Here is a 16,383-nt window from a genome sequence, read left to right on the forward strand (position 1 = left end):
ATTCATCTGAAATATAAAAAAAATCTTTAGTTGTAGTCCCGTCACCGTCCCCCCAACTATTTTACCTTAAATTTCACTAAAAAACTTTGGGAACTGAAGTTTTGGGAATGCTTTGTAATAAACACTTTAAATACTAAGCCAAAAGTAAGCTGACTGGGTAGGGAGGGAGGACGGAAATTTCAAGGACAAACCAAGATGCAGATTCAGAGCAGAAGTATGAATGGCCCCCTGGGATTCTCTCTCCATTCACTAGAGAAGAGGGCATTAGGAGTTTATATTTCTGTGTCTTAAAGCTACTCCTTATGAATATCTTCTTTATTCCCTCTATGTTGTACCAACACATATAATTGCTTCTGTATTATACCACGAGGTAACTTTATTATCCTGACTGTTCCTGATGTGTTGTCAGAGAACATGTGCTTTCTCCTAAATACGCTTTAAATCCTCTTCTTCAACAGAGGTCTTCTTCTAAAACAGTGAAAGACATAACAGTCCAGCAATGACTGACTGCATGTGTAAATTAACTATGAAGTGTGAAAAGTGACTCATTTCTTACCTTCTGCATTTGTCCAAAGATACAAAAAAAGAGTTGCAAACCAAACAAACAGGAAAAATTAAAGCAGAATAGTAAAGTTGGTAATCATATTATCTGGAAGCAAGAAAGCTAATAAAACATTCTTAATAAATTTGCACAAAAATAATTACTTATCCAGAGAAGTATGAAATTTTTTGTAATACAAAAGATAAGAAACATATATCAAACATTTGTTTAAGGTCAATTTTAGAAATATATGTTCATCTTGAAGAAATCTACAGCTAAATTCTGCACTGATCGTATGAGAGAAGGTATAAAGTAAAAAGGACACAACACATTCATTCATCAGTCCTGTAGAATCTAAAGAACTTGTTACAAAGTTTTCCAGAATGTATGCACATATTTCTGTAACTCCTATGTAAACAAGATTCCTTGTTTAGAAGAATGCCTTCTGTGGGATGAATTGCCATTTTTAGGAGACTCTTCTGCAGCTGTTGAGGGCCTATGCTCAAACCAAGTTACTTTCTCAGTGCGAGGACAAATCCCAAACTAACAGCCTAACGTACTACAGCAGGTGTTTGCTGGAGGTAAGTTTCTAAGCTAATGCCATTTCTAGGCAGCTCCCAACCTCTTTTTGCAAAGATCAACCCAAGAAGTTTCAAAGACACATTAAAAAAAAGCATACTGAATTCTGTCTGCTTTACACATTATCATTAAACATTCTCAATTCGACATTCACTAACAGTGTATCAGATCATGCAAAAGGTAAAATAAATAAAAGCTTTTCTAAAGCTGAGCTGGTTCTGCAATGCTGCCAGTAAAAGAAACTTCTATTTCTCAAGTAGTCCTAAAGATAAATTTTGGACAGAAAACCAGACAGACGTAATATTATTTTATAGGGTATATTTACTAATCAATATGAACCTGATGAACATGCTGCTAAAGGAGGATACTCCCTATTTCTCATAACTGAACAGAGGAGCCTGTACCCCAGACACAAAACCTTCTTCTGATGGTGAATAATGGACATTTGCATAAGCCTAAAATTTTCAAGCAACTAATGTCAGTAACAATATGTGTTATAGTATGAACAGATACAGCTCTGCATAGTCTTTTACAACCATAGTCGTATTACCTTGATGATTCTCCAGATCCAGATCAAGTCGTTGAATGACCTTTTTAAAATGGTTTGTTCTTTCTTTTATTTCTGTCAGCCTGACAAACAGATAATGAAATCCAGGGTTAAAAATGTGCTTTGGTTTTAGACAAAAATGGAGAGCAAAATCAAAAATAAAAATGGCAAACCTAAGTTTATCAAAACCAAAAGAGTATCAAGACGATTGCTGTTATTATAAAAGTTATATGTAAACTACCTGTCACTTTACTCCCTATATCTATTAAACAAAAGTACTGCTGCTCTTTTTCAATAAAAGCATTTTTCGTTGAGTCATCAGTAGTTCTTACCTTACTCAACAGGTTCCTCTGCTGGTTGCTATACAGCTTTGCAGAGCTACAACATAATTGGTAAACTACAAAAGGAATGGTATTCCTTAAAAATTGCCTACATGTTCATTAAAATCCATTAAGAAATTGTCAAGAAAAAAACCACTGTGTTACATAATCAATCAAAGTGAGGAAGGAAATTACCTTAAAAACACTGCTATGTAAATTCTCAAATATAATTCACTGTTACTGTTTCTTTCCAAAAATTATGTTAAGCAACTTACTATCCAATCAAAAATGCAGTAAAAGTTAAAAAATTTATTACAGTTGGGAATACAGTTTAAAAAAAAATTAAAATGGTTTCTAGGAGATTTCAGGAATTATCTCAATTCTTCTGTAAAGAGAGAGAAATCAAAAGGCTCAAAATCACAAAAATACTGTAGTGTTTTATTCTGCTCCCCTCCCCCACTTCTTACTATTATTGTAACATTTACCAGAGTCTCTAGCACATCTTCAGAAAGGACCACTACCCAAGAACCAAGCAATGCCCTGTTACTCTTTAGAATTGAACTTTCTGTAAGCAACTTTGTAACTCATGTTTTAAGAAGGCATAACAAACTCTTCAAAATGTGACTGCAGCAAATACAGGCTCAGCTTCATGTCCCAGATGAGTGGCTCTTAGGGATGAGTGTCTTCTTCAGCCATAAAGTAGTTTACATCTGTGCAATTACCAGTTTATATTCTCATGGCATGTTCATAAGGACAGGAAGCACCTTATTATGCAGATTGCAATGTCCTATCACTATAAAAATTATTTAGCTGAAACAGAAAAATTTATTCTATTCTCTGTGGAAGGTTAACACTAGCAGAGGCTTGAAAATGTGGCGATGTTCTAAAAGACCACAGCAATACGTGATAGAATTAAACTATGCGTCTTCAGGGTGTAAATGTAATTTTTAGCAACAGTACAATAGGATTACTCACTGTCTCTCCATGCTTGCTATTTCTTGACTATCATCCTTAACCTATAAAAAAGTATAACAACTTCAAGACAGGAAATAAAATCTACAAATGAAAAAAGGAAAATCAAAAAAGATTTCTTAATTCAGTATATAGGGAATAGAAACTCAGCGTATGAAATCACAAACTTGCTGTCACATTGTCCAAAAACAGCTCTTCAGTGAAAAGTGGTATGATTTAAGCGTTAAGTCATCAAAATGTCCTACTTTCTCAATACACATTTTAAAAATCAGACACACTCATCAGTGTTGTTCGGTTCAATAATCCATACAGTATCTATGGATAGCTACATAATACAGTATATACCCTTGTAAAGTAGCTAAAATTGTTCGTGGATTAGTACATCTGCTCAGTATCCTGCAAGGATACTATCTGGAGCTATGTTACAGAATTGTTCAATAAGACCATTTTTGCCATACCAACAGGACTGATGAATTGGAACAATCAACCAGCTGAAAAGCTGATTGTGCAAATTTTGTTTTGGCTGAACCTGAAATATCTGATCCAGCCACTTTAATAACTGTCCTAAATTTCAGATGATTTGTGCTGCTCAAAGAGCAAATAAAGGCAAGATTCAAACTCAAGTATTGTCAAATATTATCATCCCTTAAAATAATGACTCAGAGAATCTTTTACATGATAAAATATTATGTTCTTGCCTGCTTTAGTAATCTCTCTCTTTCCTCCTGTGGAGATTCCATGTTCTTATCCTCAGCAACCATTTGATCTCGACGTTCCTCAAGCTCATGGAGCTTTTCATACAGCTGTACAGCCTCCTGTTTCACCTGAGAGTGCGTTATTTCCTATTGGGAAAAGCAAAAACCTACTAGCTATTTTCAGATTGCAAGACAGCATTGCAGAAATTATGCTTTAGTTAAGCAACACTTATGCATATATTCAAAGTGAAGCTTATTTGTTACAAACAGTACAGAGACAGTATAAACAATAAACTTTATAATCATATTTTCAATATTGCCCTTTCTGGAATGGAATATCTCTTGCTTTATGAGTTCATCCTAAGGCTAATTTTCTGAGTAGATTTACTACTTCATCATTTCCAGGGGATCACAAACTATATAGAGTATTCAAAAGGACAGGAAAAAATTCTGGTAGTATTTGAAAAGTAGACTTGCTGAAAATATACACAACTATGTTTCAGCTCATAAATCCTTTTATCCTAAGAAACCTCACTAACGCTATCAAAATTTTGTACTTGGCATCTAGCAAACGCAATTTTTAGCCAAAACTGATTAGAAATTACTGGTGTAAAGCAGAGAGACAGTTTGCCTCTAGGGCATGATCCTACAGTATGTGAAAATGGAAGGAGCAAGATTATAGGTCTTTTTCCACTGTATTGTTTTTTACTCTAGAGTTCAGTGAAGACTGGTATGGAGACCGCTTGTTATCATACATACAGCTCTTAAAGACTCCTCCTTTACATTTAGTGCATCCAATTCCTGCTGTTGAACAACCAATTCCTAAAGAGGAAAAAAATGCAAAATTCAGATAAAAAATACTACTCGATGAGTTTACTTATTTGTTCTGCAACTCAGTATTTATAAAATGCTGTAAAAAATCTCATTGCTGCTCTTAAAAATTTAAAAGACAAGACTGTATCCAGCTTCTTCAAGTAACTCAGATATAATACCCATTTACTTTCAGAATCCAATCTTTCCAATAAACTCTTATCACAGTCACTTCCAGTTGGGCTATAACTACATTGCTTTTCTTAAAATCAGTAAAGAGGGTGGAATTTATCATTTCTACTTCAGAAGTTTAAAATCAGATTTAAAATCTGAACTAGTCACCACAGTTTCTTCACAGTCCAGAAAGAGAAAGAGAAAGGTAGGCTCTGACAAGTGATTTTGCTCATTCTAAGACAGCTGGGAAGCACTTGCCTCAAAAGATGCCTATCTTGCTGTGACTATACAAAGAAAACTTCGAAGATCACATGCCTGAAGTTGCATGATCCCAGACCCCAGAACCTAGAAATCTTACTGCTTTTGTTAGCAAAGTCACAAAGATTTTACAAAGCCCAGTTCATTTTTCTGATACATTGAAATGTACAAGAACAACAACAAAAACACCCATCTGATTCACTTTTGTATGCAGGAAGAAAACTTTCTACTCAACTGAACTACAAAAAATTCTGGGTTTGTTTTTCCCCTTCGCTTGCTTTTTACACATGATGAAACATCTAAGCACCACAGTGGCTTTTAATATTTGCATGTCAGTCCCAAATTTAAAAGTAAAATTATGAACATAATTTGTTCTTAAAATAAGAAATACAAAAAGACAAAGTATTTTATTTTAGTCAACTGCTCTGCTTTTTAGGCACTTCTACAATTGATTAAGATACCAGTAAGCTTTTTTATTGTATTACTCCATTCTCGAGCTCTTTAATACTTAAATTGTATCTGGAACCAATGGAGTCAGATTGAGAAATATTTTAGGTAAGTGCAACGAAACAAACAAACCTGGGAAAGTTTTTCATTTGCAGCCTTCATCTCCATATATTTAGCTTGATTTTCCTGTGACATGTCTTTTATTATGTCATCTGCTACAACCTTTTCACGTTCGATATCTTCTTCTACACCTTGAATTAACTTTTCTGTGCTGTAAAAATAGAACGTTTTTGTAACTTTTAGTAGCTGATGTTTATTTTAAGCACCCATTTCAAACTCTGGTATTAGTTCACACTGACTGAAATGATCCTGTAACATAAGAACTCCACAAACTCTTAAAAAAAAAAAAGAAGTTACCTACCTACTTGCATCTAATCTTCTTGAAACCGGATTAGCTATATAAACATTCACACTACGGAATGCAGAAGATGAAGAATTCTTTGCCCTTACAGTACACACAGAGTTTTTTCCAGCACTCTCACCCTGTCTGTCTGCACAGTCCCAAACACTGGCAAAAGTATACTAGCCCCTCTCAGTTGGTCTCAATCAGTGAATTGCTAGAATAAAACCAGGCAGTTTGAAATAAAGAAGCTGGTATCTGATTTGTGAAGGTACATACAGTAAACATTACACAGATAATGTATAATTATCTGCCTCATCATAAGTAACATGGGTTTATGAATGGATAATTATGTTACACTTGGTAGTGGAAAGGACTAGCTTTTTAAGAGAAGCATGCTCTTAAGTTATGAGAGTAGTTTGATTTAAGACCCTCTGGAAGGCACAGAACAAAGTTAGCTGGCAGAGAGGTTCCATGTTACTTCTTTATTGGAGGCTCCCTGTCCCTCAGTCTGGTGGGCCTCTGAAAGCTGTTGCAAAGCCTCAGCAGTGACTCTCAAATCAAGCCCAACTGAAGATGTCACAGAATGGAAACAGAAAAATTGCAATGAAGAATTCAAGAAAATATTAAGGTTGCTGATTTCCAGAATAAAGCTCCGCACTAGATGTAATTCACCAGGAGGGACTGTTGTTACTTCATAGGGAACTTGTCATTTAAGTACAAACAAGGTGCCTTTTCCTGGAGATCACTGGGGCATTTAGGGAGGGTGAAAAGAATACCGCTTGCTACATTTCTCCTGTGCTCCAAAGCACCATATGGAAGCAGCCATCACTGCTGAGGACAGTGGTATCTCCAAGCTCTACTGGATTTTTCTTGTCTATGCCTGAGACTGCAAGTCTGTATGACAGAGTAAGGAAAGAAAGCCTACTCTTCCAGCCCCTCCAATGTAAAGTGTGTGTGAACACATGGCAGGCCTCTTAACCTCAGGCAAATTTATTTTTCTTATGTGATGTGGACTCCTGGCTAAATACTTCAAGATGATCCAGTATGTCCTTGACACTAGAAACACCTGACTCAGCTGTGAAGTATCTTCTCTGGTAGAAGCCTTTTGACAGAAGGTTAAAACTCAGTGATTTTCTAAGAGGCAATAACAATATCAGCAATGGCTGTCACAGGAAGACAATTCATTACCGTAAGTAATTTGAAGACAACTGATGAAGCTGAATCAGTGATGAGGCTTGGAAAAGTTGCACAGTTGTTCTGAGACAGTAAGCAAAAAACCAAAGTGGCAAATAACGTCAAAGCGAGACAGCGAAACGAAGTGGTTTCTACAGCCACATATTTGATAGGAATGGAGAATGAGAGGAGATGAAACCATTTTGTAGTTTAATGCTGTACATTGGACAGAATGAGCACCAACTCAAGAAGAAAATTCACTGAAGTAGTATCTGTGTATCAACACAATTCTCTTTTCAGCCTGCATATAGACATGCTCTCAAATCACAGCAAGTATCATCTGGTTTTAGAATCTCTTTCCGAAATATAGTCCATATAACAGATGTCCTTAACTGCTTGTAATTCTTTTTTAAAAAGAGGTTTACGTATCATACCCCACAGCTCCTCTGATGTTTCCAAAAAACAAGAATTAATACATTTAACTACCAGAGATCTCTACTTCAGTATGCAAATATCTTGAAATTTTCCTCTTGTGATAACTGATGATATAAAAAATGCAAGTCTTTTTCCATCTCCAGCATTTCTTTAATTGATTATGACCCAACTTGCTTGTAAATTCCTTGTGGCATTTTAACTCAGTGTTTCCTATATGAACTGGAATGTGACACTTGAGCTTACTACTACTAGACTTCCCTATTGGCTGTAGATCCATTTAAATCCAAGATGATTGTAAGAAGTTGCTCAACCTAGTCAATCTTTTGCTAAGGATTTTCTAGTGTGTTTTTTTTTTCTTACACCACCTGCTTATTCATCAGGTACAAAGGTTGAACAAAACCAAAGTGCTATTGCACCATATTATTTCTTGTCAGTACATCGAAAAAATCTACACATGTGTACATACACAGCCTCTAAGAAGCAACAGAAAAGGTAAGATATTTGGTACATCTTTTTCAAAATGTAGGCAAAGATTTTTAGTATGACTTTGTTGCTAGACTGGAAACAAATAGAGCTTGAAATACATTAAAAGTTCAGGAATTACTATGAACCTTGGACATGCAAGTTGTTAAGTAAACTGTACTTCAGCACAGGAACAGCCCGTTTCTTCTCCAAAAACCAGACTACCTGACTATGTGAACTCCATTTCCTCCCCAAACCAGTCTTTTTCTTTACAAATATAAGAAAAACAATAGGAATTACATACTATTAAATGATAACATCGTAAAAAGTTCTCTGAGGCAAACTTTTTTAAGAGAACTCTTCTAATTACAAGGAAATGTCAAGCTACGACCAATGTATTCCCACCCTCAGTTTCTTTCCAAAGAAATTACTTTAAAAAGCAATTTTAAAAATCTGGTTCTAGCAAAAAAGCTAAACTGCAATTAAAATTACAGATGTTTTCCTGTTCTATCGATTATATAGGTTCACACATAAACAATGTAAGAAATTGAATCTGTAAGAAACCCCCTAACTTTTCAGTAGAAACTAGAGTAAAAACTACGAACTATGATTTCGACTTTTGTCGAATTTTTATGTAGAGTGAATTTTAGACAGGAAAAGGATTTTTCAAGTTAATGGCATCCCCTTCATCCAGACATTTTAACTTTTTCTTGAAATTTTGAAAAACTTTAACTTTCATTTGCAACTTGATTGTTATTAACTTACAGACTTCCTTTTTTTAATATATTTCCCCCATTCTATTAAAGAAAGTATTTTTCTTGAAATCTGAAAACTACAATAATACTATTAACCTGTATTTCTAGATTGCCTGGTTAAGGCCTGTTTTATTTCTGAGCATTTTGGAAGCAGTACCTTTAAGGTCCAAGTATGCCACAAGATCCAGCAGTTAACATAGTCTACATCAGGAGTTCTCAAACGACATCCCATTTTCCACTAGCAATACACGAACTGCCTTCAAAAAATGTATGCAGGTCACCAGTACCATCACTGACAAGAACAACACCTAACACAGAACATAATACCACAGTGGCTGCTGCTGCTAGTACCCCTTGTCCATGCCACTGATGACGTCTAACAAAAAGGTTTATGAACTCTTTTTTTGTATTTAATGGAAGTTTCTAGCAGCAGTAAAAATACAAAATGTATCACAGGATTGTATGTGGTACTTATCTTCTTCTTTCCAAGAAGCTATTAAGTTTCCAGGCTGATTCAGTTAGGTGAATGAGGTCAGTTCTTAGACACGTAAACATATAGAAGCAATCAATCAGATTTGACCAATTTGTTCTGTGACTTCACCTACTCCACATCGATCAGCAAAGATGTCGTGGCACTCTTTTTAAGGGTTGGTGGAGTTTTTTTCTCAATCTGACTGGCTGTCAATATTTAGCATTGTTTCTGCAATTGAGCTTCCTTATGCAATTTCCCCCACTCTTCTCTGTTAAATTCAGCGAATACTCTACAGCACAGGCACTTTAGGCACTTTATAAACATATCTTACACCTTATCTTTTGGATCTTTTTTAATCTGGAATACAGAAATCTGGGAAGGAGATACTGGCACTTAGCTCACTATCTTTTCTTCAGATGCTGGAGAAGAAGTGTGAAAATGAAGGAATAATTTACCTTTTACATAACATTTTAACTCAAGTCCAGCACAAACAGGGACTGATTTAACATCTGACAGAGATAGTTTAACATTCCTATTCAAAATTAATAGATCTTGCAAATAATGCCTGATTCAAAGGGGATGAATGAGTGACACCTTCTGACAGAAGTTATGTCACAGTGAATACCATTTGTCAGAAAGGCTTTCCTCACTCTCAGAAAATAAGGTTTAAACCTGTACAAAAACTCCAGCACAAGAGACTGAACCATGTTTACTTAGTTCCAAAGATCAGAGCAACAACCTCACCTTCATAACATAGAGGTCCAGGTTTATGTTATATGACATATGTTATATTATGGATAATAAAGAGATTAGAAGATCAATCTATTAATTGAAAATTCACAAAAACCTGCTTAATAACTTACATAAGAACATGAGAGAAATCTGACTGGATAAACCAACAATCAATCTGGTAGTGTTCTGCCTCTGTCAGTGGCCACAAAAGAAATTATTTAGGGAGAACATGCAAGCCTGAATACTTTCTGCCGTTTACTCCTATCATAGTCTTCCAGTACTCATAACCACTTTAACGGGGATATTAATGAGTATTCCCTGCCTCTTTGTTTTATCCATTTATGACACTGCTGTCTATTAACTTGTCTAATCAATCTATTTGCTGATACAGTCTGCTCACTGGATTTTAAGTTTGTCTCAATTAAGCAAAAACTGAACACGTTAATTCTAATAACATATGGTTTTCCTTACATTTTCCTTTACATTTAAAAATATTTATGTTGAACAAATTATTTATGTAGAATAAATTAGCATTGAAATAACTGTATCTATTAATTTGTTAAACTACCACTATAGAAGGCATGGGTACTCTGGCCTTGGTATACAAAAGTGTTGTTTTCTACTAGGCTCTAACCATGAAACTTTCTTGGTTTGCGATCTGGGCTGGAATACTATTTCTGAATCCAGTCACTGCTGACTGCAACATTACTTCTCAAACTGTAAGTTTTATATGTGTGTAAATTACTCTTTATTTTTTAAAAATACACTAGAAGCTAAAGACATTTTTAAAACTCCCTTGTAAATATAAAATTCCTGAAGTAAGAAGCACATATTGACAAATAAGACGACATGGTTTTCTGTGAAATGGACAGCTGCTGGTAGTCATTTTAAGCGGGTGAATAACACCAAAACATATTTGACATGGATTTATATCTCAGTCAAATCTCTCTGCAGACAACAGGAGTGTCTTCTTTATCTTTGCATCATTTTGGAATAGAACTAAAATGCAACAGTTTTTAAAAACAGTTATTTTTGACAAGGCAAATTACTGCTCAAGTTAGCGAGATCTGTTGAGTTAGCACTTGCCCAAGTCAGGTCCAAACATATATAAGAAATTTTAAAATTTTTCTTCACAGATTAATTTAATGGATTTTGTATTTATTGGGTAGTGGAGGGGAAGGAAGGAGTCTCGATTAACAGTCAAATGATAAACTGTATTGCAGTATTTGCTTTGAACTCAGTGCCTACAAGTCCAGTAGTATACCTCATGCTTGTTCATCTTTGGGACAAACAAGAACAAAACCACTTACATAATGGGTATATACAGTACAGAAAAGGCACGCCATCTACATTTGTTTTTAAATAAACTATCTAGACTCAGTCTGGTTACATCACTAACAAGCTGAACACAGGTTACTTATTTAGGATGAGGGATAATCAACCAACCTGTTTCCAGTACTTACCATCTCCTTTAAAGCTAGTCCAAGTATCTTGACACTACAAACTATAATCTGCAGTGATGCATACATATACATATAAATTAAAATATATAGGAAAGACTTTTCATGCCCTTGACAGCCATCACTGAGACACCTTCATGACCATATTTTCCTACAGTATTTAATTGTAGTCATTCTCTTTTTTTCAACAGGTCACTTGTGAGGAGTCTGGAAAAAACTTTTCTAAGATCTGCACTAATCTTTTCCAAAACGTTACTAAATTAAGCCTCAGAAATAATAAAATCAGTTTAAAAAACAGTGACAAAGAGATTCTTGGAAGTTTTATTAGCCTCACTGAACTTTATCTGAATGAAAATATGATTACTGTACTGTATAATCACAGCTTCTGCAACCTGACAAAACTTGTAATTCTGGATATCAGCAACAATCATATTAGCACAGTTCATAAAGCAGCATTTGCAGGATTAAATCAACTGTCAGTGCTGAATCTATCCTATAATGCAATTACTCAACTAGATTCAGATGTATTTACTTCTCTAATAAGTCTGACAGTTTTAAATCTACAACATAACTTACTGAAATCTCTTCATATAAAATCATCTTTTAAATTGATTAGAATTGTTTTAGCTGGAAACCCATGGACCTGCTCCTGTGACCTCCTTAATTTACACATATGGCTAATGGCCTCCAACGTGACAATGGGTAAGTTTTGGTAAGAGCAGCAACTTCATGATCATTTATATCAAATAGCCTTATCTTGGTGTTTCGTGATCTGGATAACATCAACCATCAAGTTATCTGTAAACTTTACTTATACACTAGCAATCATTGATTATTATTTTTTTTTAATCAGACTGCCAATGAACTAACAATATCTTATAGCCTTTCCACTGCTCACATTCACAGAAAATGAAAACAACACTACATGTACACTCCCAAACACCAAGGAAAAATTCTCCATCAAGATGGCAGCTATTCAACCAGCTGACTGCAAAACTGGAAAAGATTCTTTAGAAAACACTGTAACTTCCACTTCTGCCATAAAACTTAAAAGCAATGCCTTACTAACAGCTCTGACTCCAAGCAACATCACTGGAATCAATGGAACACATGCAGGTAATATACTGGTGTTTCGCTTTACTGCTTACAAGCTGACTGACTGTTCCATGATTTCAACTGGTTTGTATTCCCAGTGCACTGCAACTCTTCCATAAAAGCCAGGGCTATGGAATAAACGTATTTCCAGGTTTTGGTAGACTGTACACACATTCTAGTGAGTGCTAAGCTGTAATAGGTAAGCATTCAAAACATACACCTGAATTCTCAAACGATACTACAAACTGATGATGAAATTTCAAAGGCTTGAAATTCAGACAATTGCCCAGATCTCTCCCTAAAAGAACCAGGGAAGCATCATTAAAAAAAAGTAATAATTACTTCTTCCAAACTAACTACTTTCTAGGTGTAGCTGTTGTCTTAAAATGTGAAAAAGTGAGCCTATTAATTTTACTCCTGCCCTAAACTGTGTTTGGTGTAAAAGACACCGATGTGCACATACCATAATCTTTGAAAATTTCAGTGATAGTCTCCTTACTTTTCTTCACCTTTTGATGTTAATTCCATCATCACTCTGTAATAATCTAGCTTTTCTTTCAGTGAAGCAATTATTTTTTTTCTGACATGCAAATTAATGTTGTTCTCCACTCTTCCATACTGAAATGTTTTAGTTGTTGCTTCTGGCTAAAGCAGAAGAAATACCAATCTCCAGATACATACACAAATTGTAAGCCACCACTGCCACACACTCCTTTTGCTGTAACAGCTATAATCTATTTTAGGACTATAGCCGGCACAGAAAACTAGCTTCTAAATAAAGACTACTGGCAACTACAGTCTATTGAAATTTTATTATAAAAGAAATACAATTGAAAGGATATGCCAAACAAAAGATGAAGTATTTTAGGGTGCAGACATCATCATCAGACAGAAATTTAAGCCTGGGAAATAGAATTTGAGTCAATTACTGATATTTTTTTTTCCAAAGCCTGATCTTGGAATTGAAATTTTGAAAAAAATGATTATTTTATATGTCCCTAGAACTTCATCTGACTTTGAAACTATTCTTTTTGATAAATGTGCATGGTGGATTTATGTTGCTAGAAAACATGAGATGTACATGCATTTTTGGTCTGAGTGATGCTACTGATTCCCTAATAACATAGCAAGAACATTCTACTAAAGCTTTGGAGATACTCAGTAATTCCCCTATCACTTATTTTGTGAGTCCTCAATTTAACTATGAAAAACATCATACTAGTGTTCTTGCTGGTATCCCTCATGAAGATGACTCTTCCTTTTTTTCCTATTTGTTTTAAAGGGTTACCACTTGTTGGCAAAAGTTGGACCTTCCTAGTGGGTGTCCTAGGGTTTGTCTTAAGCACTACACTCCTGATTTTTACCGCTATAAAATGCCCAACATGGTATCACTATTTGATCAGCTACAGCCACCGTCGTCTGGAAGAAAATGACTCAGAGATGTCTGAACAGGAGTTTGCTGCTGATATGAGTCCTTTTCCTACAGAATTGGGTACAAACAATGAAGATCCCATAGTAATATTTGAGAAAAGTCATGCATTTGTGTCTGGGGAAGATGGCTGTACTGAGGACAAAGACATAGATTCTTATAGTACTGAGAAGAGTTCAAGTCTTAAATAATAGGTGATGAACTGACTTTTCAAAACCATAGTACACTTGTACTTCCATATTACTCTACTGATGTGCAATACAAAATGAAGCTAAGCAGTCTATCTCCTTTCATCTCATCAAATCCATAACATTGCTGCATGAATCACGAAGCTAAAAATGTAATGTGCGTGAATTAGTATCATAACAAATATTTCAAAACATGCAAAAAACCACCCATAATCCATCTTTTATAAAAATTTATTTGCTTACTTATGGTGGGGGCTGGGGGAGAGCTTACTTGTATATTGCTTAACATGAACAAGTCTTTACAGAGTAGCTTGTGAAGCTGGCATAATTTAATTGTGAAAAATTTAACTGCTTTAATTGTGAATAAGTCTAGAAAAGAAAAATAATTTCTCTAAAACGTTGAAGCAGACCACAGCCAGACGGGGGACTGAATCTAAATCAATGGTGTCACAGCTTAGAAGTAGTCTATTAGGCAAAACCAACACAATCAGAGAACAGAGTATTTGTTGGTTTTTTTTTAACCAAATTAGCAGAACAAAAAAGACCAACTGCTCTACTCCCTTAAATGTGTCTACATACAGTACAACAATCAATTATTATTACTGCATATCTAATGTCTTTTTGTCTTAGTTTGCTACGGAACCAAGTTTTTTCTCTTCATGTTTTCTTAACACTTAAAAACGCATTCAGGGGTAAAACAGATGTGGTTTTGAGCTGTTGAAAACCACAGCATTACTGAAAAGTGCCTTCTTATTAAATGGTAATTTTTTTAAAAAAAAGTTTTTATTTATACTTTAAAATCTCATCATTGAGATTGCTCTTATGGGCAACAAGGATCGTATCTCTTTCTCCTGCACATACCTGTCCTGAAATTAAACATCTCAGAAACACATCCTCTCAACCTATCACTATACAAGCTGTTCTCATGGGTTACAAATTCTTACTGTAAACATCTCACTGCCCTCATCTTCACCTCCACACACCTCTACCTTACCAAACAGGAATGTCAATTCTAGTTCACACTTCTGTTTGCTTTCTCCATTCTGCTACTCCACAACACAACCTCTAGAACTCAGGACCTTGACAGCAGGCTGCCAAAAGACAGGAGTCTCCACTGCCACCTAACTCCTCCTGGATGGTGTGGAAAGTATCTCCACAGGAGTTACTCAGAAGAGTTTAAAACTAGGAACTCCAGCTGAAGCCCGTCACTGACATATCAGGTACCACTTGGGGCATGCATCACACTTGAGGGACTTCTGAATTAGTTAACATCTCAATTTTGCCAATTTCAATTATGGTTTTAACAGCTCTGGAGGAGGATACACTTACTGTACTTACGCTTGTCTTTCTGTGAAAATTTTATCCACACTCTGAGTATCACGGTCATTCTGGACCTTTAACTTAAAAAGAAAAAAAGTATTTTGATACAATACATTAACAACACAGATTTTTTACACAAATTCAAAGTTTCCTTCAAATGAGCAAGAAGCTGCTCAGAACACTGAAAAGGAAGCAGCAGTAGAGGCTGCCTGCTGCAAAGGTTTTTCACAGTTGATACAGAAGACCCTCTGAAATCGCAGTCTTCCACTGGAAACCAAAGGAAGTAAGAAGGCATCTCTATGTTTGAAGAAGAAATACAATCAAGTTTTCAACAAATCAATTCACTTACTACTACTGTGGGAACTATACCTGGAACACTTAGTAAAATACTAAGTTTAAGCCTACCAACAGAATGAAAAAATCTAACACTTGCAAAGCATTCTTCTCATTCTGACAGACATTGCAACTTTATTTTTCAATCAAATACAGGGAAAAAAAGAATTGTTTTGACCAAAAAAATATTTAGGCGGTTTTTCAAGCTACCAAAATAAACTTTTCTAAGCCTGGTTTCTTTTCCTTATGAACGAAGTGATTGTAAGAAATGGAACATGCTTTATGCCACTGACACCTTAATATTTAGGGGAACACTCTATCTGTGTTAGAAAATAATGAAAGTAAAGGAAGAAAAAAGCTCATTGATTTTGTGGTTGGCCATGTCAGTAACTTATGTATTACATTGGAGTCTTTTAAAAGGCAGAAGATAAAAAAGAACTAAATTTCCAGAAGACCAGGCAGCTTTACAAGGCAGTACAGTCTAGTGAATTTGCCTTCCATAAGACTAGATGCTCCCAAATCAAATAAAGAATATATTTTAACACTTGCAATTTGGGTTGGGATGACAGCCTTTAGAAAGCTAAAACACAGAAAACCATCATGGGGCTGTTAATCCAGCACTTCAAACCATTTTCTTACTGCAAATATATTGCCAATATTATGGTTAATTTAACTGGAAAAAAATGGCTAAGTTTTAAATTAGTGCTATGCTTTTTTTAGAGATGTCATATGTTCAAAGCACCAAGAACGTAACACACCCCACTTTACAGTTCAAACATAGCA

At 35.2% G+C, this 16,383-nt stretch overlaps 2 protein-coding genes across 5 annotated transcripts in view; one reads left to right on the plus strand and one right to left on the minus strand.

Annotated features, from left to right (window-relative positions):
• IFT74 (intraflagellar transport 74) overlaps positions 1-16,383 on the minus strand; it is a 38,453-nt gene that overhangs the window by 17,389 nt on the left and 4,681 nt on the right. For all 3 annotated transcript variants that reach the window (XM_055698538.1, XM_055698539.1, XM_055698537.1), the window contains exons 8-13: positions 15,286-15,347; positions 5,476-5,614; positions 4,414-4,476; positions 3,658-3,801; positions 2,963-3,003; positions 1,671-1,750 (exon numbers count right to left, since the gene is read on the minus strand). In XM_055698538.1, coding sequence (XP_055554513.1) covers positions 1,671-1,750; positions 2,963-3,003; positions 3,658-3,801; positions 4,414-4,476; positions 5,476-5,614; positions 15,286-15,347 — 529 coding nt within the window. The remainder of the gene's footprint in view (positions 1-1,670; positions 1,751-2,962; positions 3,004-3,657; positions 3,802-4,413; positions 4,477-5,475; positions 5,615-15,285; positions 15,348-16,383) is intronic.
• LRRC19 (leucine rich repeat containing 19) lies at positions 5,625-15,279 on the plus strand. Of its 2 annotated transcripts, XM_027808473.2 has the most exons (5): positions 5,625-7,846; positions 10,402-10,494; positions 11,427-11,937; positions 12,142-12,351; positions 13,613-15,279. In XM_027808473.2, the coding sequence occupies exons 2-5, from the start codon at positions 10,411-10,413 to the stop codon at positions 13,948-13,950; spliced, it is 1,143 nt and encodes a 380-aa protein (XP_027664274.1). In that variant the 5' UTR covers positions 5,625-7,846; positions 10,402-10,410; the 3' UTR covers positions 13,951-15,279. The 2 variants fall into 2 exon arrangements, with proteins under 2 accessions (XP_027664274.1, XP_055554515.1); XM_055698540.1 differs by having other exon boundaries at positions 5,625-10,494.

The sequence above is a fragment of the Falco cherrug genome, chromosome Z (assembly GCF_023634085.1).
Source record: "Falco cherrug isolate bFalChe1 chromosome Z, bFalChe1.pri, whole genome shotgun sequence".
NCBI classification, from domain to species: domain Eukaryota; kingdom Metazoa; phylum Chordata; class Aves; order Falconiformes; family Falconidae; genus Falco; species Falco cherrug.